Raw genomic sequence first — 23329 nt, forward strand, 5'->3', positions numbered from 1 at the left:
CAATACCGGATACTGATCTATGTAGAAATCAACACTAACTCAAGTCCTTGAATCCAGTCATCACTGATTAAAATTAAATTGAACTTGCAATAACCTTTATTGCCTAGGTTCCAATTGGTTGACATTTGAAAAGATTATTTGCCAATACCATTTGTTATTACCTCATTTCATAGATTTCCATAGAAAAAGTTAATACTGTCAGATATGGCATTTCCTTTTTAGCAGCATTACTATAATTTCCATAATTTTGAGCAACTATACACTACAGACCGGCAGGCAAGATGGTTTATGTAACACTTGCACTAACAAAAATCAAGTCTCAACTTTTTGTAGGAGTATAGGCTATGTGTTTGTTAGATTTTAGAGCAGGATTCCATAAGATAAAGGTCAGAGGACTCAAATATCTCTATGCTGATTATGAAATTCATATAAAATTCATCAAAAGCAATTGAGAGTACCAATACTGTAATACAGTTTCTACAACCTACAACTTAAGTTTCTATCAACAAAATTCCAAAGCAAAAACAAACATTTATGATAAAGTCCTTAGATAACCTCCTACCAGTAAATGAGACTCCTGCAACCTTTGGGCTTGTGCATAACACATTTCCAACAGCTGGTGTATTCGACCGAGATGCTGTAACAACATTAACTACTCCTGGAAAATTAATCATATTAAGGGTATGAATAGTTAACACATGAATTACAGTATCATTATTACTATTATTATTATTACTTACTAAGATACAGTAAATAATATTTCATTCTCTCAACAGAAAGATATTATTGCTGACCAAACTATTTTTGCATAACTAATCCATCATACCTGGTGGCAAACCAGCCTTTTCTGCCAAATCAGCAATAGCTAGAGCTGATAAAGGTGTATCTTCAGCTGGCTTTATGACACAAGTACACCCAGATGCCAAGGCAGCACCAGCTTTTCTTGTAATCATGGCATTTGGAAAATTCCACTGTAAATCAAATAATGAAAGTTACCAATTTCCAACAGACAGCAAATATTCTATCAAATTAATTTCCTCTGGTCAGAAATAAATATGTACAGTACACCTTTCAAAAACTACAAACTTTAAAATCAATTTGTATTTTTCCTAGCTATACAGACCTGAGTCCTTTAAATGGGTTACTCCTAGTCTCGTTTTCTCTATGACCAGACGATCAAAGAAAATTGGTTTGATTGCATCATATTTAGATGCTAAGCAACCACTGCACTCTTTTAAAGATTTATAGTTTATTCCTACACGGATACAAAATTCTGAATCATTTATATGGGAGTCTTCCTTAGGTAGCGTAAAGTCTCCGATAAGAGGTATGCCCTTCCTCTCTAATTGACACAATTATTATTAAGTATTAGTAAGAGATCAAAAGTGAATAATTTGTGAACTGTATAGCCAGCTCGTAAAGAGACAAGGCCATAAGTTCGATCCCAGAGGATAATTTTCTTTACCAAGGGTGAAGTCATATAAACAAGTGTTACATAAAATTATATAGTCAATATACTGTATCATCAAATATTGTACTGAAAATTTAAGGCATTCTTATTTGTATTAGGGTGAATTCCATATGAAGGCTTAAAGTCCAATCAAGAACACCATTCGGCTTGATACCCATTACATAACCTTATAATGCAGAGAATAATTGATGCCTGAGATAAAAGCACTTACGAGTCCCTTGAGATCTTAAAAAAGGGATTTTGACGAAGGAAAAATCTATTTGTTCCGTAACCGAAATACAAACCACGCTATTTACATAGGGTATTACTTTCGGCGTAGCTGAAATGGCGAGCCATTAGATTTTTAACGAGGGTTAACTACCCCCGCGATAGTTAGCAGGGGGTAGGGGAGGGGTAGCTAGCTACCCCTCCCCTCTCACACACTGGTGAACTGACTCTCTTCGCTTTTGGCTCGGACGACGAACGGATGTCTCTGTTCCCGTCCTCGCATGGCAGCCATTTATTGTTTTGTCTTTACTTAATTACTTACTTTTCTTGTACTGTACTCATATATATATGTAAACATATTTTTATGTTTATGTATATATTTGAGTATAGAAATCAGTAAGTTTCCTTTTCAGTGTTTGTGCTGTGTGTGTGTGTGTACGATATCACCGTGTAGCCACCGGCAGTCAGGCCACTACGATGTAATTTCATGGACCGCGATCTCTTCCTTGGTCCTTCAGTCGGCTCCTTCCACGGGCGCCGTGGGGAGTCGTCATCGCTGGACTTATTATTTTGTTTCTCCGCTACTCTTTTCCTACGGGGAAGGTGGGGTTCAGCGTAGGAACGCGAGAGTGTAGTTTGACTACGGTCTCTCTCTCTCTCTAGAGGTCGTTCACCCTTTTACTACGTTTTCTACATACTACGATAGCTCCTCCGTTCGGGTGGAGTTGCTACGCAGTACTTTTTATCTCAATTATATTTTTATTATAAAATCTAATTGTATTTGTTAACTTTTCAGCTTTTAGAACGTTTCCCTTCGGGGTTTTTCGTTCTTACTTTTAGTGAACATTCTTTAATGAATTGCATAATTATAACTGTTATACTGTAATTCTGTTTTTGTTACAGTTCTCGCCCTTCCCCCTTCCCGTGAGTGTAGGTGGGGTTGAGGGCTCTTGCCTGTTATGTAATTCTTGTGTTCTTTTCCCTTGGGTTTCCTCTTCGGAGTCTTCCCGAGGGAATGAATGTTAACTAATTACCTTTTATTTTCACAGTTAACGATCTGTTTTCCTTTTGCCTAATGTGACAACGAAGCAGAACTGTCTTGACGGAGGAGGGTCTGGATTCAGGGCGAGATGGATGGTCCTTGAATCCAGGCTGCAAAGGTATTCTTGGTGACCCTCCTTTTCGTCCTTCCTGTGCTCCCAAACAGGGTTTGCACGTGAGGACGAACTGCAGCTGTTCTTTAAGATAACACCTACGACTCCTTACTGGGCATAGTAGGAGAAGGCCTGGGTCATCTGTTACAGAACGGAGACTCGAAATCCTGAAGGAGTCGAACCGAAGGTTTGGGACTCCAAGATCTTGAGTCTAGTAACCGACTCAGGGACGAACCCGAACGTTACCTCTCCCTATCTTCTTGAATGGGCGAAGTCGTACGAGAGACCATGAAGTACGCTGATACGCTTGGCCGAAGCCAGAGCGAGCCGGAGCACCGTCTTCTAAGTCAGGTGCCTATCAGATGAATAGCGTAATGGTTTACAGGGAGAAGTCTTAAGATCCCTAAGAACCCGAGCCATGTTCCATGGAGGAGGTCTCACTTCCGACTGGGCGCAGGTAAGTTCGTAGCTTTGTATTAGCGAAGAAAGATCCCGCGAGGAGGAATTGTCTAACCTTAAAGCCTGAAGGCCAGGCTTGAGGCTGAGCGATAGGCTTTACCGCCGGGAGCAAAAGGCGTATTTCCTCCCGCAGATGGACAATAACTCCGCTAACGCTGGAATAGTGGCATCGTGGGGAGAGATACCTCTCCCACGACACCAACCACATAAGACTCTCCACCTCGCCTGGTGGATCCCTGCAGATGACTTCGCAGGTGTCAAGACATCCGCTCCGCGACCTGTTGCGGAACGCCTCTCTCTGTGAGGAGGTGCTGGATGGACTACAGGCGTGGAGCTGAAGCGGAGCTACGGCTTGTGGTAGATGTAGTGGTGTGGTTGCTTTAGCTCTTGTCGTGGGGGAAGCTCTCTCGGGAGTTCCATCAAGGGATGCAGAAGGTCCGGAAACCACTCTGCATGATGCCGTAGCGGAGCTATCAGAGTCATCGACAGGTTGACCGATAGTCTGGTCTTGTTGAGCCCCCCTTCCCCTCAGACCCAACGGTGGCAAGGCGTAGACGTCGATGTTGTCCCACCGATGTGGGAAGACATTTCGGCAGGGTGCCTTGGGGTCCGGGGCTGGGGAGAAGTAGAGCGACAGCTTGAAATTCAAGGTTGTCGCGAACAGGACCACAAGGTCAGAGCTTGTTGGCTACTGGGGGTTCCAAAGACCACTCGGTACTCTCTATCTGCGATGCTCTATTCCGACTGTCGGAGAGCACATTCCTTTGTCCGGAATGAAGCGAGCCGATAGTGGTATTGAGTGGACTTCGGCTCATCTCAGTACGTCTACTGTAAGATGGGAAGACTGTTATGAAAAGGTACCTCCCTGCTTGATGAAATAAGCAACTACCGTGGTGTTGTTGCTCACGGAGTGACTCGCCGGGGCCTGTTGGAACTGTTGACGGGCCAGAATATGGCTTTCATCCCTAGCCAATTGATGTTGAGGTACCCTTCTAGTTCTGGCCATAGGCTTGAGATCCTTTGGTTCAGAACGTGCCCTCCCCCTTCTTTGACGCGTCCGAGGACAGCATCAAATGCGGAGGAGGGACGAGAAGATCCACTCTCTAGCAAAAGGCTTCGTAGGTCAACCACCACTGCAGGATCCCTCGTTCGGCAGGTCCCATAGGACCAGAATGTCTGGGGAATCGTAGTCTTGATTCCACCGGGACTTGAGTCGCCAAAGCAGGAGACTCATCCTGAGGCGAGTGTTTGGGACTAGAGGGGTCAAGGAGGAAGGTGACCTAGGAGGCATAACCAGAAAAAGGCTGGAGACTCTCCTCACCTGAGGAAAGGTTCTACTACTCTCCTCCGCCTTGCTATCCTGTCATCTGGTGGGTTCATTGTAAACAATAGAATTCATTGAAGGCTTAACGGAGATTGGAGTCTAAAAACAAGCCTAGATATCCCAGTTGTTGCGATGGAAACAGAGAAAACTTCTCGAGATTTACCATGATCCTTAGATCTTGGCTAAGTCCCAGAGGCTAGTCTCTGAGTCGAAGAAGGGTCGATACCGAAACTGCCGGGGTAGCCAGTCATCCAGAAAGCGAAGGAGGCGGATGCCGCTCCTGTGTGGACATGAGGATTCGGGATGAACTTCCTGGTGAATGACTGCGGTGCTGTGGAAAGATCAAAGCACAGCACCTTGAACTGGTATATCTGTTGCCTAGGCTGAATTCCAAGTACTTCCTGTAAAGACAGATGGATTGGGATCTGTAAGTACCTGTCTTTCGGATCCAGTATGCACGTGAAGTCTTGTGGTTTCCCTACAAGTCTGATCGAATCTGTTGTACCATACTGACCGAAGTTTGTACGACAAACTTGTTCAGGGCTAAGAGGACGATGGCGGGTCTCCAGTCTTCAGGCGCTTCTTACAAGAAAGAGTCGTTTGAAGAACCTGGGGGGGAGCCGCCGACAACCTTGGAGAGCATCCTTCTAGAGCATGCTCTCGCCCTCTGCCCGAGGGGCTAGCCCCTTTGCCGATCCCATGGCATAGGGGCTCAGCGACACTGGATTCGCTGACAGGAGGAGGTAGAGATGCTACGAAACGGGACACGAAATCCCTGGCTGATCATGGAGATCGTTCAGGAATCGGCCCCGAGTTGCTGCCACTTGAAGGCGCAAATCCAGGCATCCCCCCCACTGGGGGATGCAGGTAGGGGTTGCCAATCCTAGCGCTTGCGGCCTAGGCCGGCCCCTCAAGGATTATTGCCTTCCCAGGAGGGCTCCTCGCCCTTCGTCCCCGACAGGAGGGGGTAAGCTGCATAGACACCTTGTCTAGCTGCCCGTGCCGGTTCTGATGTCCTAGGCTGAACGAGGCTGTTGAAGTTGAGGCGCTGGAGGCTTGTAGGGACTGGAGGAGCGAATCGTGATACGATTTTCTCCACCTCTCAGTCGCTCGTTCCTTGTCCTTGGGCTGAAACAAGCCCCTTCCAAGGATGGAAGAGTGTCTGGGTTTGCCGATATCCACGGTAGGGACCTTCGAGAGAAAACCTCTCGGTCACTGCATCTCAATGCTTCAACATCGAGTTTGTCCCCAAGTTCGAGACTTGGTGTCGAGAAACGAAGGTGCACGTGTCCGAGAGGAGGAAAGTTCCATAACCTTCCCGGAGCTTCCTTGTATAAAACCTCGGGTCGCGACCGGATGGCCAGAGACTCAAGCTCGACGATCAGCCACGAGGTGGCCTGCCTGGTACCCTTTGCGGCTTCCTCCTGGTTCAAGATTCCCGAAGTCGAGAATGTCACCTGCCGGGCGGAGAGTTTCTCGAGGGAAAAACCCCCGGAAGGTCCGTTGCACGAAATGGTGGAGAGGAAGAGCTAAATTAGACTACCCCATGATCTCTAAGTATCCCCTCTGTTGACGACTGACAGAGGCAGTGTCAGCAGCCACCGTCGGAGGGAAGGGGATCGGGCGATCCTGAGGAGAGGGATGATGGGGCCTGCCTGAAAAGGGAGAAGAATGTTACCCAGACTCTTCTGAAGATTCTTCTTGCTCTTATACGTGTCATGCTCTGCGCTTACGAGGTGAAGATCGTGACTATGATGATCTGAAAGTATGCGCTATTGAAAAACTTGCCCGGTTGCCCTTGTTGCGAAACCCGACGGGAATCGCGGTCAAAATCGCCCTTATGCACTACGGAGCTTTCCATCTTTGCCACTACGCCTAAGTTCAATGTATTTTACAGTAATTACTTAGGAGCTCTGGTTCCTCGTGAATTCACGCTCCCGAAACTCCGGCGCGCTACGGAGTATCCCTTTTTTACATCAATATCCTATTCTCGATGCAGTAATTACAGAGGAGCTGCGGTTCCCTATAAAATTCACGAACCTATTAATACACATCATATAGAACACTAGAACACCCCTTTAGCCTTAGCTCTTACTGTTAAGCATATTACCTTACCTTTAGGTTAAGTTAGAGCCTTCCGGGAGTTCATGTACTTATATAATTCTTTATATTACAGAAAGTCCGCTGTGCCTCCAAGGGTTGCTCGGCGACATTTACAGATCCAGTGGGCCATGACATCTGCCGATCCCATGCCCACTTTGTGATCTCCTTCACCATCTCCTTCGCCCGGGAAGCAGGCCAGACCCCTTATATGGTCTGGTTCCCGGAATCTTGCTCGCTCTGCTATGAGCTCTCGTCCCTTCTCCTCAATGATGAGGTAAGATTTCTCAATATTACCATTCATACTGTTATTGTTGTTTTGGGATTTCTTCGTTTATGGACGAGTTCAATATTTTATAAATTGATTTTAACTTGAGTCTGTTATTATTCCGTTCCTTTCTAGTTCGTTCTAACGTTACCCTCCTCTTTCAGGCTGACGAGGAGTCCCTCAATGCGGCCAGATCCAGCCTCCGGTCCTGGGTCTCAGGATTTGGCAGGAATGCCCCTCAAGGCTGCCCTTACCTGCTGGATGGGGACATGGCCTCCCGGCTTTTCCCAGGATCCCCCTCGGCCGCCGTACCTACTGAGCTGGCTGCTCCGCTGGTCGGGGCTATCAGAGCGGCCTTGCCCTCTGCAGATGAACACCAACTTTCTGGCGACGTTTCCGCTTTGGATATACACCTCGAGCCGATGGATGAGCAGGTAAGTGGTGTAGAAGATCTGGCAGACTCTTTTCTTTCTCCTACTCCTTCTTCTTCATCTTCCTTCCTCGGCTTTGACAAGCCTTCGGCTTCTCCTTAGGAGGGTTCCTTGTCGGTCCGTCCCAAGGTTAAGCCACTTAAAAAACCCAAAGCCAAACCCATTAATCCAGCTTCGCCTTCAGCCATGTCCCCGGTCCCCGAACCTTCCTCAGCTCCCGACATCCCAGTGATGTCAAAAACCCCTCCTCCTTCCAAAGGACAGAGGGGTAAGTCCGCTAAATCCAAGGCATCAGCTGCGGTTAGCCCCTCGGACCCCTATTCGGCTAATCTTGTAACCATATCTATGGTACAAGAAATGGTGGAGACAAGACTGGAGAAACACTCTGCTGTAATGATGGAGCTCTAAGACATGGTGGCTAGTCTTCTTCGTTCCGGATCACAACCAGCTCCGCCCGTAAGGCCTGACACCTCAAAGCTACCGCCGTTCGATAAGAACAACCCTTGGCGGTTTGCTCGACATGCTCCTTACCTGGACGGCACCTTGACTCTTGAAGGTTTGGGTACCCGCCCTTTGGAAGACCTGGAGTTCTACCCCCCTGACCTCCAGTTTCCTTTCAATGGGTTCGTTCGCCTGAGGGAACATGCCCTCGTCCGAATGGACAAAGTGCCAAAGGAGACGGTGATATTTCTTAAGGAACAAGCCCAAGCTGTCTGGGCTCGTACACTCTCGGAATGGGGATGCGTTAACTCTAAGTTAACCCCCCATAAAGGTTCTTACACCATATTTACATCACCTCCGACTATCCCTGCTCCTCTTACTGACAAAGTAGCGGAGTTGACCATCCAAGCCATCACGGACGGCCTCCCTATGCCACCCCTTAAGGAGACGGACCCCACCTCTCTCCTTATGCCAGCCCCAAGCGATTTTTGGGAAGATGCCCCGACAACCTTTACTGTGGGTAAACTCGACCCAGACTGTGCCTCCTCCCTCTTTTCAGAGAGACTCCCTAAGCTCCCAGATCACTTGCTGAGAAAGCAGTTTGAGACAAGGAATAGGCTAGCAAGATCACTTAACTCTCTTGCATCCTCTGAGTTGATAGCCTCCCTTTATAGTGATGAACCAATCTTTCGGGTACTGGCGAAAAGTCTTCTACAGACTTTTCAAATAGACTTACATGACTTTTGGACTGCGATAACGAACTGCAGGAAACATGTTCTTGCAGAGGCTTCTATTAGGCACGAGCCTAACAGACTTATTACCTCTTCCTGTTGGGGTAAATCTCTTTTCCCTCAGGAGGAAGTGGATAAAGTCCTCCAAGACGCTGCAAGGGCTAACCAAAACCTCCAAGTCAGATGGGGCCTCTCTAGCAAACGTAAGTTTGAGCCTGTTATGAGGCAACCTTTCTCAAAGAAGAAACAGAGATTCTACACCCCATATAAAACCGGTCGTGGCCAGCATCGCCAATCTCCCGGTTCACAGTCTTCGACCCCGTCTACCTCCAAGGCCACCCCTCCTCAACAGATCGTGTTTGTTCCGGCCCCTCAAGGTACCCAACCTGCTTCTATGGCCACATGGATGACCTCCCCTGCTTTCAATCAAGCTTTCGAAGCCTCAGGATCCTTTCGAGGATACCCTAGGCAACCCGGAAGCAACAGGGCTAGAGGTCAGTTCCGTTAACGAGGCGGACCTAGAGCCAGAGGTTCCCGAGGAGGAAGGGGAGCGAAATTTAACCCCAACTAATGAGACGGATCAGGTAGGAGGGAGACTATACCGGTTTCGAGACCAATGGACCTTCAGTCCTTGGGTCCACAGTATAGTCTCCAAAGGCCTGGGCTGGAAGTGGTCACAGGGTTCCCCACCCCCGACAGTGACCTTCTTTCAGAAGCCCACTCCAATTCTAGAGGAGTACACGAAAGACCTACTAAAGAAGAAAGCCATAAAGAGAGTACGGTCATTGAAATTTCAAGGATGCCTGTTCACGGTTCCGAAAAAGAATTCGAATGCCTTGAGAGTAGTTCTGAACCTGTCAAAATTGAATTCCTACATTCTTTGCGACAGGTTCCGTATGCTGACTGTCTCTCAGGTGCGGACCTTACTTCCCCATGGGGCCGTCACCACCTCTATCGATCTTACCGATGCCTATTATCACGTCCCGGTAGCAAGAAACTTCTCCCCCTACCTTGGCTTCCGCCTAGACAAGAAATCCTACGCGTTCAAAGTGATGCCCTTCGGCCTCAACATAGCCCCCAGAATATTCACAAAGTTGGGGGAGACGGTGTTAGAACAGCTCAGGAGCCAGGGAATTATGCTGATAGCTTACCTGAACGACTGGCTCATTTGGGCACAAACAGTTCAGGAATGCCACAAGGCTACAACCAAGGTGGTTCAGTTCCTACACAAACTGGGATTTCAAGTCAACTTGCAGAAATCACGCCTACAACCAGCAAGCCAATTCGAATGGCTAGGCATTCACTGGGACCTCACAAATCCCAAACTATCTCTTCCTCCCAAAAAAGTCAAAGAGATAGCATCGAAGACAAAACGGTTCATCAAAAACAAACAGGTGTCAAGAAGAGCCTTAGAAAGAGTTCTCGGCTTACTTCAATTCGCCTCAGTCACAGACCTCTTACTAAAAGCCAAACTCAAGGACATCAACCGAGTTTGGAGGAAGAGAGCAACAACTCGCCTAAGGGACAAAATATCAGCGATCCCCTCAATATTAATAAAGAGACTCCGGCCATGGTCAAAACCAGAGAACCTATCCAAATCAGTTCCTATGCAGTTTCCCCCTCCCCAAGTGACGATTCACACAGACGCGTCTCTCAGTGGTTGGGGGGGGCTACTCTCAACACCAGATGTTTCAGGGCTCCTGGTCCCCCACTATGAAACAATTCCACATAAACGTGTTGGAGGCCATGGCGGTATTCCTAACCTTAAAACGGCTATCCCCTCCAAAGACAACTCATGTCAGGGTAGTCTCAGACAGCACGGCAGTAGTCCACTGCATAAACAGAGGCGGATCAAAATCTCCCAACCTGAATCAGATCCTGGTAATGATTTTCACCTTGGCAACCGAAAAGAACTGGTTTCTGTCAGCAACTCACCTGGCAGGAGTCCAGAACGTTATAGCGGACGCCCTATCCAGGACAAAACCACTGGAATCAGAATGGTCCCTAGACATGAATTCATTCCGGTGGATATCCAGGCTGGTTCCGGGTCTCCAGGTAGACTTGTTTGCGACACAGCTCAACCACAAGCTTCCTTGCTATGTGGCTCCGAACCTGGACCCTCAGGCTTATGCTACAGACGCATTAACCCTGGACTGGAACCATTGGAAGAAGATTTACCTATTCCCTCCAGTGAATCTTCTGATGAAAGTATTACCCAAACTGCGCTCATTCAAAGGAGCAGTAGCTTTGGTGGCCCCAAACTGGCTAAAGAGCAATTGGTTTCCTCTCCTTCTAGAGTTGAAACTTCGCCCCTTCCGGATCCCATACCCCAAGCTGACACAAGTGGTCCAAACACAGACTGTGTCAGATTCCTCAAGAATAGCACAAACCCTAACTTTGTGGATTTCATGAAATTTGCAGCCCGCAAGGATGCAAACATCGACCCGGAAAATGTCCTCTTTATCAAATCAGATAAGAGGGACTCAACCCTTAGGCAATATGATTCGGCTGTTAAGAAACTAGCAGAATTTTTTAAGAGTTCAGACGTTACTCGAATGACCCCTAACTTGGCTATTTCATTTTTTAGGTCCCTATTTAACAAGGGCCTGGCAGCTAGTACTATCACTACAATTAAATCAGCCCTGAAAAAGATCTTTCAGGTAGGCTTCAATATCAACCTTGCAGATTCATATTTTTCATCCATACCAAAAGCCTGTGCTCGGCTTAGACCTTCCATCCGTCCACAAAAGGTCTCATGGTACCTAAACGATGTCTTGAAACTAGCATCAGACACCGATAACGAATCCTGCTCCTACATTTCTCTCCTTAGAAAGACCCTGTTTCTTAGAGCCATGGCCTCAGGTGCCAGAATTTCAGAATTAGCAGCTCTCTCCCGTAATCCTGAAAACCTAGATTTCCTTCCGACAGGAGAAGTCCTACTCTCCCCAGATAGAGCTTTCCTAGCTAAAAATAAAGACCCTCAGAATAGATGGTCCCCTTGGAAGATTATCCCTCTTCCACTTGATGCTTCTCTGTGTCCAGTAGTCACACTTCGGGCCTTTTTGGCTAGAACTGCTACACGCTCATCTGGCCCCTTGTTTGTTAGGGAACAAGGCGGTACTATCTCTATCCAAGGTATTAGACAACAGATTCTTTACTTTATTAAGCAAGCCAACCCGGAATCATTCCCCCATGCACATGATATCCGAGCAGTGGCAACCTCCATCAATTACTTCCACAATATGGATTTTGATGAACTCCTATGGTTTTTAAACGCCACTATTCAAAGAACTTACAGGCCCTAAAATACCCTACTATAGCAGCTGGGAGTGTAATCTCCCCAAATTAACCTCTTACCTTTCTTCCTTTCGTCCAACTCTCTGTCTTCTCCCTCTTGCCTGTCCCTCTCACCACGATGGCCCTCACCTCGGTGGATTGGATTTAGCCCCTTAATATCTCACGTTATGTCATTGTTATGTTGTTCATCATTTGTCAGTCCCTATGAGCTGTATTTGCCCTTATCCTTAAGTATTTTACTGTTGTTTACCATTTATTCTAAGGTTTGTTGAGATCTGTATTTATATTGACACATTCTGCTCTCTTAGGTATACATGACAATATTTCCATTTTATACTTAAGGCTTTTTGAGAATTGAATTGTTCTGTTTCACTCATAGGTTGCCATGACAATGTTACTATTTATACTTAAGATTGTTTGGGAATTATTCTGTTTTATTTCTACGTTTCATTTAGTAAACCTCCACAGGTATATATGATGTTGTTTAATTCCCCTGGTTCATTATATTTCTTGGGCTTGGAAGGCATTCTCTTGTATATTTTCACCGGGCGACACAGGTCGACCCAGAAAAGGGATTTTGACGAAGGAAAAATCTATTTCTGGGGAGAGACCTGTGTCGCCCGGTGAAACCCTACCCTGTTTTCCCTTCCCTTTCCAAGCCGTTATTCATACAATAGGATGTCAGATGGCGCTAGTGTCGGGCGTCGGTGAGGTGGTTCAGGTTGGTACGGTTCACGCCGCTGTGTCGGCTCCCCCCTATACATTGACGAAGGAATCCTCTAAATGGAAGACGGCCTGTGTTCAGTGGTTTTCACAAGCCCTATCTTTATACACGACGCCCTTAGGGGTGCTCGCGCCAGGGTAGTAACCTCTGCATTCCATGCTTTAACTTTCTCTGGTATATTTGGAAGTTATTATATCAGAAAAGTGACAAGAAGGACCTTTTCACCAGGCGACATAGGTCTCTCTCCAGAAATAGATTTTTCCTTCGTCAAAATCCCTTTATTAATACAGTCCGCCCTCCTCCTTCACAGTAGTTAGGTTACAGACACAGCCGCTAAAAGGGGATTTTTGCGAATAAATGCTGCACTAGGGTGGGCTAACTTCTAACCTAAAAAGTCACTACACCTTGCCAGGAGTGGGTGCTCGTGACAACATTGGTCGTAATTCATTCAAATTACCCCTAATGAGTCAATATGGATAAATATCAACACAAAATCGTGTTCAAATAGAAATAAATTTCTACCTCATATTTGGGATCGGACGGTAGCCCCTTCTAATGAAAGGCCAGATTGAAACCAACCATACCACGAGAGGCCATAAAAGAAATCGGAACCTGACGCTACCCAGCTGTCCGAGGATTTACCTGGCGAGACCTGGTTTCGACCTGGCCTTTTATTAGAAGGGGCTAGCGTTCGATCCCAAGTATGAGGTAGAAATTTATTTCTATTTGAACACGATGTTGTGTTGATATTTATCCATATTGACTCATTAGGGGTAATTTGAATGAATTACTACCAATTGTGTCACGTGGTGGGCCGGGAAATCGGGTAAAACTCGCTGGTAAGAGACCGATGTCTCGCCAGGTAAATCCTCGGACAGCTGGGTAGCGTCAGGTTCCGATTTCTTTTATGGCCTCTCGTGGCATGGTTGGTTTCGACCTGGCCTTTCATTAGAAGGGGCTAGCGTTCGATCCAAAATATGAGGTAGAAATTTATTTCTATTTGAACACGATGTTGTGTTGATATTTATCCATATTGACTCATTAGGGGTAATTTGAATGAATTACGACCAATGTTGTCACGTGGTGGGCCGGGAAATCGGGTAAAACTCGCTGGTAAGAGACTGATGTCTCGCCAGATAAATCCTTGGACAGCTGGGTAGTGTCAGGTTCCGATTTCTTTTATGGCCTCTCGTGGCATGGTTGGTTTCGACCTGGCCTTTCATTAGAAGGGGCTACCGTTCGATCCAAAATATAAGGTAGAAATTTATTTCTATTTGAACACGATGTTGTGTTGATATTTATCCATATCGACTCATTAGGGGTAATCTGAATGAATTACTACCAATTGTGTCACGTGGTGGGCCGGGAAATCGGGTAAAACTCGCTGGTAAGAGACTGATGTCTCGCCAGGTAAATCCTCGGACAGCTTGGTAGCGTCAGGTTCCGATTTCTTTTATGGCCTCACGTGGCATGGTTGGTTTCGACCTGGCCTTTCATTAGAAGGGGCTAGTGTTCGATCCAAAATATGAGGTAGAAATTTATTTCTATTTGAACATGATGTTGTGTTGATATTTATCCATATTGACTCATTAGGGGTAATTTGAATGAATTACTACCAATTGTGTCATGTGGTGGGCCGGGAAATCGGGTAAAACTCGCTGGTACGAGACTGATGTCTCGCCAGGTAAATCCTTGGACAGCTGGATAGCGTCAGGTTCCGATTTCTTTTATGGCCTCTCGTGGCATGGTTGGTTTCGACCTGGCCTTTCATTAGAAGGGGCTAGCGTTCGATCCCAAGTATGAGATAGAAATTTATTTCTATTTGAACACGATGTTGTGTTGATATTTATCCACATATATATATATATATATATATATATATCTTACACTTTTCTGATATAAATACTTCCAAATATACCAGAGAAAGTTAAAGTATGGAATGCAGAGGTTACTACCCTCGCGCGAACACCCAGTGGGCGTCGTGTATAAAGCAGGGGCGTGTGAAAACCACTATTCACAGGCTGTTTTCCAATTAGATAATTCCTTCATCAAAGGGAAGGGCCGTAACAGAGGCCCTAGCTACCTTACCTGAGCCACTCTACCGACGCCCGATGCTAGCGCCATCTGATCGACATCCTTCTGTTGGACTTCGTAAGCGTCTTTTTGTTTTGGTGTGCCGCTTGGTTTTCACTCTGTTTTTGTGAAGTTTCATCATGACCGAGGCTCTCCTTGCTCCTGCACCAATGTTAAGTACCATAGATTGTTTTGACAGATTTGTTAGTACCGGGCTAGTGTTATCTTTATTTATTTTAGTCTTTTTAGTGCGTACGGCTTTGGCCTTCCACGACGATGGCGGCCATTGTTCTTGTTTACGATTTTACGTTTAACTTGTTATGCCCGTTGGTACTCTTGTCATCTTAGGTTCATTATCCTTTATATTCTTTAGGCCTTATGCCATTTATATTATTATATTTTGAACCATATATATATCTGTCTTGGTACTTTTTATCCCTTACGAGTCCATTGTCTAGTCGAACCAAGAATAGCGTTCGGGGCTTTGTTATAGTTGAGTTATTCCGTTTGGCGATATCATAATTTCGTCAATTTTCACTCTTATTCGTTCTCGTTTCGCTATTCTTCGTTCGTCTCTTTTTATTGTTTTTTGTTGGTCATGGACTTTTATATGTATTTTATTTAAGGTTCGTTTTAGTTTTCGTTATAGTAACCACGAGAGAGAGAGAGGCTGGAGTTCCCGTTTTCTGTTCATACAGTCACGTGTCTCCCTCTCTCTCTCTCATTTATGTTAGTTATACCTAGTACAAGAGCTGGAGTTCCCATTTTCTATTCATACAACCACGGGTTCTCTCTCTCTCTCTCTTCCCCTTGCGGGAATTACGCTTTGTTTTTATTTACATGTTTATCTTGTGGTTACTTTTAGTGTAGTTTGGGGCTAGTGTTTTATATAGGTCCTGTCGTGTGTGAGTCTTTTGTATTGGTTATTTGGATAGCCCTGAGTCATCATTAGTTCCCCTAGTTCCATCCTCTCCCCGCTACGGCCTTGGGAGCTGGATCTGAACCCCTATCCAACTCCGCCATACCATGAGCTGGGAACACGTACCTTTCTGTTATTCTGGTGCACTCCTCCGGCGGGGTTTCGGCCCCTCGGTGGTCACTTGCACTTGACTCCGGCTTCGGCCCTCCCCACACGACTTATTCACCCCCCCCCCCCCCCCCGGAGGTTTCCTTCAGAGTTCTTACGTAGATCATTCTACTTGTTTATATAATGTAATGGGGGTATTTATTATTTCAAGGACCTACCATCGGATCTCCGGCATCCCCGGAGATCTTCCAATCACTAGTCACTGTTCTTATGTAATTACTACGAGCTCCGGCTCACTTACTATAGATTACTCCGTCGCACTACGGAGTGGGTTCACTCGTTTATTTATTGTAGTATTTACAACGGAGCTTCGGCCCTCTTTTGTACGAACCTTAGATCTCATATTATTCTCAGACTCTTTATAACCTCTCTTGTTATATCAGAGTTCCCGAGAGCATACAGACTTATGTCTTCTTTTTTATTACAGAAAGTTCGCTGTGCTGCCAAAGGTTGCTCCGCCTCCTTTAGTGATCCGGTAGGCCACGATGTCTGCCGGTCTCACGCTCATTGTGCCATCCCCTTCGTCCATGAGCCGGGCCAATCCCCTTACATGGTGTGGTTCCCAGAGGCATGCATGCTGTGTTATGACCTTGCGTCAATCCCGTGGAATGACGATGTGAGTATTTTCAATATTAATTGATAAGGTGATAACATATTTTGTGTTGCATTACTTTGTTACTTTCTGTAATACTGATATTTGGTACTATCGGGGTATTTTCTCCGTCAGTCTCTGTAATATTCTCATCACTTCCAGGCCGACGAGGATGTCCTCCGGACTGCCAGAACGAGCCTCCAGTCCTGGGTCTCGGGCTTTGGGCGTAATGCTCCCTCCTGATCCCCCTACCTCCTAGACGAAGACATGGCCTCACGTCTCTTTCCGGGCTCCTCCTCTGCTGCGGTTCCCTCAATCTTAGTGGAGCCTATTATGGAATCCATCAGGGCGACTATCCCTTAGGATGAGAATAAACTCTCAGGAGACGTCGCCGATCTGAATATTAACGTTGAGCCCATGGACGAGCAGGTAAGTGGTGCGGAGTTGGCAGACCCTTTTCTCTCATCCTCTATGTCTCCTGGCTCTTCTTTCCTCGGCTTTGATAAGCCTCAGGCTTCTACTTTGGATCCCTCTCTCTCTGTACGACCCAAGGTGAAGCCCCTACGCAATTACAAACCTAAGTCTCGTACTTCAGCTTCGCCAGTCTCTGTATCTCCGGTCCCAGGACCCTCCACTACTCACGACATCCCTATGGGATCCAGACCCCAACCTTCCAAGAAAGGAAAGTCCGCTAATGCTAAGGCTTCGTCAGAGATCAGTTCCTCGGAACCCCCATTGACAGAGATGATAAAAGAGATAGTGAAGACTCAGATGCAACAACAATCTGGGGCAATAACGGAGCTGAAGGCTATGGTGGCCAATCTACTCCGTGCGGGGAACCAGGTGGCACCTCCGGTAGCCCCAGACTCTTCTAAGTTGCCTCCTTTCGAGAAGAACAACCCATGGAAGTTCGCTCACCATGCACCCTACATAGATGGTGCATTAACCCTAGAGGGATTAGGGACCCGCCCTCTAGATGATCTTGAATTTTACCCTCCGGGGCTTCATTTCCCCTTCAATGGCTTCGTCCGGCTGAAGGAGCATGCTCTTGTTAGGATGGATAAAGTCCCTAAAGAGACTGTCATCTTCCCTAAGGAGCAAGCCCAAGCTGTCTGGGCTAGGACTCTTGCCGACTGGGGCTGCGTCAACTCCAAACTGACCCCCCCTAAAGGTTCCCATACAATTTTTACCATGACTCAATCCGTTCCGTCTCCTCTTACGGATAAAGTGGCCGAGTTGACCATCCAATCGGCCAAGGAGGGCTCCCCTGTGCCTGTCCTCAAGGAGACGGACCCCACCTCGCTGCTTCTTCCGGGCTCCTCCGCCCTTTGGAAGGATGCCTCTGCTACCTTTTCGGTGAGTAAGCTCGACCCGGACTGCGCCTCATCTCTCTTCTCTGAGAAGCTCCCCAAGTTACCGGATCACCTTCTCAAGTCAGAGCTCGACGATAGAAACAGACTTGCTAGATCGCTTCACACCATGATCTCGGCAGAGATGTTAGCCTCCCTATACCCGGATGAGTCTCTATTCCGGGTGTTTGCTAAGAACAACCTCCAAGCGTTCCAGTTCGACCTGCACGATTTCTGGACATCCCGGATAAACTGCAGGAAGTATGTTCTGGCGGAAGCGTCCATTAGGCATGAGCCAAATAGGCTCATAGCCTCCTGTTGGGGCAGGACCCTGTTTCTACAGGAGGAAGTAGACAAGGTCTTACAGGACGCTGCTAGGGCTAACCAGAACTTACAAGTGAGATGGGGTCTTTCGATCAAAAGGAGGGTTGATTCAGGGAAGCAGTCTTTCTTCAAAAAGAGACAACGCTTCACCCCATACAAGAGCAGCCGTGGTCAGTTCCATCAAGGCCCTCACTCGTCAACTCCTTCTACCTCTAAGACGGCTTCTCCGCATACAGCTCCTCCACTGCAGGTGGTCTACCTTCCTGCTCCCCAAGGTAACCATCCTACCCCCATGGCTCCTTGGATGCCCTCCCCAGCCTTCAATCCACGTTACGAATCCTCTAATACCTTTCGAGGATACTCTAGAGGCGGCAACAGGGGTAGAGGTCAGTTTCGCCACCGCGGCGGGCCAAGAGCCAGGGGTCCTCGTGGAGGACAGGGGTCTAAATTCACCCCCTCTCAATGAAAGGAATCAGGTAGGAGGGAGACTATACCACTTCCGGGACCAATGGACCTTCAGTCCTTGGGCCCACAGCATAGTATCAAAAGGCCTAGGTTGGAAATGGTCACAAGGGTCTCCACCTCCAGCAGTGACCTTCTTCCAGAAACCGACTCCAATCTTGGAGGAATACACCAAAGAATTACTCAAGAAGAAGGCCATAAAGAGGGTACGGTCACTGAAATTTCAAGGGCGCCTGTTCACAGTCCCCAAGAAGAATTCATTGGCGCTGAGAGTAGTCCTGGACTTGTCGAAACTGAATTCTTACATTCTTTGCGACAAGTTCCGTATGCCGACTGTCTCGCAGGTGCGGACCTTACTTCCCCGTGGGCCCGTCACCACCTCTATCCATCTTACATACGCCTATTATCACGTCCCAGTAGCACGAAACTTCTCCCCCTACCTCGGATTCCGCCTAGGCAAGAAGGCCTTCGCATTCAAAGTCATGCCCTTCGGCCTCAGCATAGCCCCCAGGATATTTACAAAACTGGGGGAGACAGTGTTCGAACAACTAAGGAACCAAGGGATCAAAGTAGTTGCCAATCTGGACGATTGGCTAATCTGGGCACAGTCGATCCCGGAATGCAACAAAGCTACAGCCAAAGTAATTCAAGTCCTCAGCAAGCTGGGTTTCAAGGTCAACTTACAAAAGTCTCGCCTGCAACCAGCAAGCCACTTCGAATGGTTAGGCATCCAATGGGACCTCACGAGTCACAAGCTCTCTCTTCCTTCCAAGAAGGTCAGGGAGATAGCATCCAAGACAAAGAACTTTCTCAAGCACAAACAGGTGTCCAGAAGAGCCTTAGAAAGAATCCTAGGCTTACTTCAATTTGCATCAGTAACAGACCTCTTTTTGAAAGCCAAACTCAAAGACATCAACCGAGTTTGGAGAAAGAGAGCTACAACACATTTACGAGACAAGATTTCATCGATCCCCTCAGTCCTGAAAGAGAGACTCCGGCCATGGTCCAAACCAGAGAACCTTTCCAAATCGGTTCCTCTGCAATTCCCTCCTCCTCAAGTGACGATTCATACAGACACGTCTCTGAGTGGTTAGGGGGGATATAACAACCAACAGATGTTTCAGGGCTCCTGGTCCCCCACCATGAGACACTTCCACATCAATGTACTAGAAGCCATGGCAGTATTCTTGACCCTGAAGCGGCTATCCCCTCCACGGTCCACTCATATCAGGATAATCTCAGACAGCACAGCAGTGGTGCACTGCATAAACAGAAGCGGATCAAAATCTCCCAACCTCAACCAAGTCCTGGTCAGGATTTTCGCCTTGACAGTAGAAAAAAACTGGTTCCTGTCGGCAACTCACCTGGCAGGAGTCCAGAACGTGATAGCGGACTTGCTATCCAGGACGAAACCACTGGAGTCAGAATGGTCTCTGGACATGAATTCTTTCCGGTGGATTTCCAGGCTGGTTCCCGGTCTCCAGGTGGATCTATTCGCGACACAACTGAACCACAAACTTCCTTGTTATGTAACCCCAAACCTGGACCCTCAGGCATATGCTATGGATGCTCTAACCCTGGATTGGAACCATTGGAAGAGGATTTACCTATTCCCTTCAGTGAATCTTCTGATGAAAGTCTTTCACAAACTACGCTCCTTCCAAGGGGCAGTAGCTTTAGTAGCACCGCACTGGCCAAAGAGCAGTTGGTTTCCTCTCCTCCTCGAGTTGAAACTCCGCCCCTTCCGGATCCTATTCCCCAAACTGACCCAAGTAGTCCAAACTCAGACTGTGTCAGATTCCTCAAGGATAGCCAAAACCCTAACTTTGTGGATTTCATGAAGTTTGCAGCCCGCAGAGACGCAAACATTGACCCGGAAAATGTCCTCTTCATAGAATCAGACAAAAGGGACTCCACAATTAGACAATACGATTCGGCCGTGAAGAAATTAGCAGATTTCCTAAAGAATTCAGAACATTCTCGCATGACCTCTAATTTGGCCATCTCATTCTTTAAGTCCCTATTTGACAAGGGCCTAGCAGCTAGCACTATAACCACGATTAAGTCGGCTCTGAAGAAGATCTTCCTCGTGGGTTTCAATATTGACCTGGCAGATTCCTATTTTTCATCTATTCCGAAGGCATGCGCTAGGCTCAGACCTTTGGTACGCCCACAAAAGGTCTCTTGGTCTCTGAACGGAGTACTAAAGCTAGCTTCAGACACGGATAACAAATCCTGCCCCTACATCACTCTTCTTAAGAAGACCTTATTCTTAACGGCTTTGGCCTCAGGTGCTAGAATCTCAGAATTAGCAGCTTTCTCACGTAATCCCGAAAATATGGATTTCCTCCCGACAGGTTACTTTCTCCAGACAGAGCTTTCCTAGCTAAAAACGAGGACCCGCAGAATAGGTGGTCCCCTTGGAAGATTATCCCTCTTCTCCAGGATACTTCTCTGTGTCCCATCACTACACTCAAGGCATTCTTAGCTAGAACCGCCACCCGCTCATCTGGACCCTTGTTTCTCAGAGAACAAGGAGGCACTATTTCCATTCAAGGCATCAGACAACAAATCCTTTACTTTATTAAGGAAGCTAACCCGGAATCATTTCCCCATGCTCATGATATCCGGTCGGCAGCAACCTCCATCAATTACTTTCAGAACATGGATTTTGATGACCTTAAGAAGTATACGGGTTGGAAATCTCCTATGGTTTTCAAACGCCACTATTTGAAGAACCTACAGGCCCTTAAATTCCCCACGGTTGCAGCTGGGAGTCTTATCTCCCCCCAATAATCTCTTTGCTCTTCCTTTTCATCCATCTCTCTCCTTCTCCCTCCTATCTGCCACTCCTGCCACGTTTCCTGGGTGGGTCGTTTAGCCCTAGAATTATGTTACCATTACTTCATTACCCTGGTTATTACCTGTTAGTATGTTATTTCATGTTACCATTCTTTAGCCATGTAAGGATTGAGTTTGTGTTGTGTGTTGATTCTCGGTATGATTCCCTACATTTCATCTTATTGTTACTCCATCTTTGGGATTCCTGTTTGGCTAATGTGTTATATTTTTAGTTTGCCTACCCTAATATAGTATTTTGTTTTTGGTACATGGTGTTTGACTTTATCCCTTTTATTTGATAGTGTTCTTTGGGCTTGGAAGGCATTCTCTGGTACATTTTCACCGGGCGTCACAGGTCGACCCAGAAAAGGGATTTTGACAAAGGAAAAATCTATTTCTGGGGAGATACCTGTGACGCCCGGTGAAACCCTTCCCTTACGTTGCCCCACCCTTTCCTTTCCAAGCCATAGTTCTTGCAGAAGGATGTAGATCAGATGGCGCTAGCATCGGGCGTCGGTAGAGTGGCTCAGGTAAGGTAGCTAGGGCCTCTGTTACGGCCCTTCCCTTTGATGAAGGAATTATCTAAATGGAAGACAGCCTGTGAATAGTGGTTTTCACACGCCCATGCTTTATACACGACGCCCACTGGGTGTTCGCGCGAGGGTAGTAACCTCTGCATTCCATACTTTAACTTTCTCTGGTATATTTGGAAGCATTTATACCAAAAAAGTGTAAGGAAGGACCCTTTTCACCAGGCATCACAGGTATCTCCCCAGAAATAGATTTTTCCTTTGTCAAAATCCCTTATATATATATATATATATATATATGTATATATATGTGTGTGTGTATATATATATATATATATATATATATATATATATATATATATATATATATATATATATATATATACCAAGGCACTTCCCCCAATTTTGGGGGGTAGCCGACATCAAACAAATGAAACAAAAAAGGGGACCTCTCCTCTCTACATTCCTCCCAGCCTGACAAGGGACTCAACTGAGTTCGGCTGGTACTGCTAGGGGTGCCACAGCCCACCCTCCCCCGTTATCCACCACAGATGAAACTTCATAACGTTGAATCCCCTACTGCTCCTACCTCTGCGGTCTTCCAAGGCACCGGAGGAAGCAGCAGAGCCTACCAGAACTGCATCACAATCGCTCGCCATTCATTCCTATTTCTAGCACGCTCTCTTGCCTCTCTCACATCTATCCTCCTATCACCCAGAGCTTCCTTCACTCTATCCATCCACCCAAACCTTGGCCTTCCTCTCGTACTTCTCCCATCAACTCTTGCATTCATCACCTTCTTTGGCAGACAGCCATTTTCCATTCTCTCAACATGGCCAAATCACCTCAACACATTCATATCCACTCTAGCTGCTAACTCATTTCTTACACCCGTTCTCACCCTCACTACTTCGTTCTTAACCCCATCTACTCGAGATACACCAGCCATACTCCTTAGACATTTCATCTCAAACACATTCAATCTCTGTCTCTCCGTTACTTTCCTTCCCCACAACTCTGATCCATACATCACAGTTGGTACAATCACTTTCTCATACAGAACTCTCTTCACATTCATGCCCAACCCTCTATTTTTTACTACTCCCTTAACTGCCCCCAACACTTTGCATCCTTCGTTCACTCCCTGACGTACATCTGCTTCCACTCCACCATTTGCTGCAACAACAGACCCCAAGTACTTAAACTGATCCACCTCCTCAAGTAACTCTCCATTCAACATGACATTCAACCTCGCACCACCCTCCCTTCTCGTACATCTCATAACTTTACTCTTACCCACATTAACTCTCAACTTCCTTCTCTCACACACCCTTCTAAATTCTGTCACTAATCGGCCAAGCTTCTCTTCTGCATCTGCAACCAGTACAGTATCATCCGCAAACAACAACTGATTTACCTCCCATTCATGGTCATTCTCGTCTACCAGTTTTAATCCTCGTCCAA

The 23329-nt window shown here is 46.6% G+C and overlaps 1 protein-coding gene across 1 annotated transcript in view; it reads right to left on the reverse strand.

Moving 5' to 3' along the window:
• Positions 1-23329, reverse strand: part of Ssadh (succinic semialdehyde dehydrogenase) — a 204628-nt gene that overhangs the window by 34002 nt on the left and 147297 nt on the right. The window contains exons 6-7 of the mRNA XM_068345083.1: positions 827-971; positions 563-658 (exon numbers count right to left, since the gene is read on the reverse strand). Coding sequence (XP_068201184.1) covers positions 563-658; positions 827-971 — 241 coding nt within the window. The remainder of the gene's footprint in view (positions 1-562; positions 659-826; positions 972-23329) is intronic.

Source organism: Palaemon carinicauda, chromosome 21 (genome assembly GCF_036898095.1).
Source record: "Palaemon carinicauda isolate YSFRI2023 chromosome 21, ASM3689809v2, whole genome shotgun sequence".
Classification (NCBI taxonomy): Eukaryota; Metazoa; Arthropoda; class Malacostraca; order Decapoda; family Palaemonidae; genus Palaemon; species Palaemon carinicauda.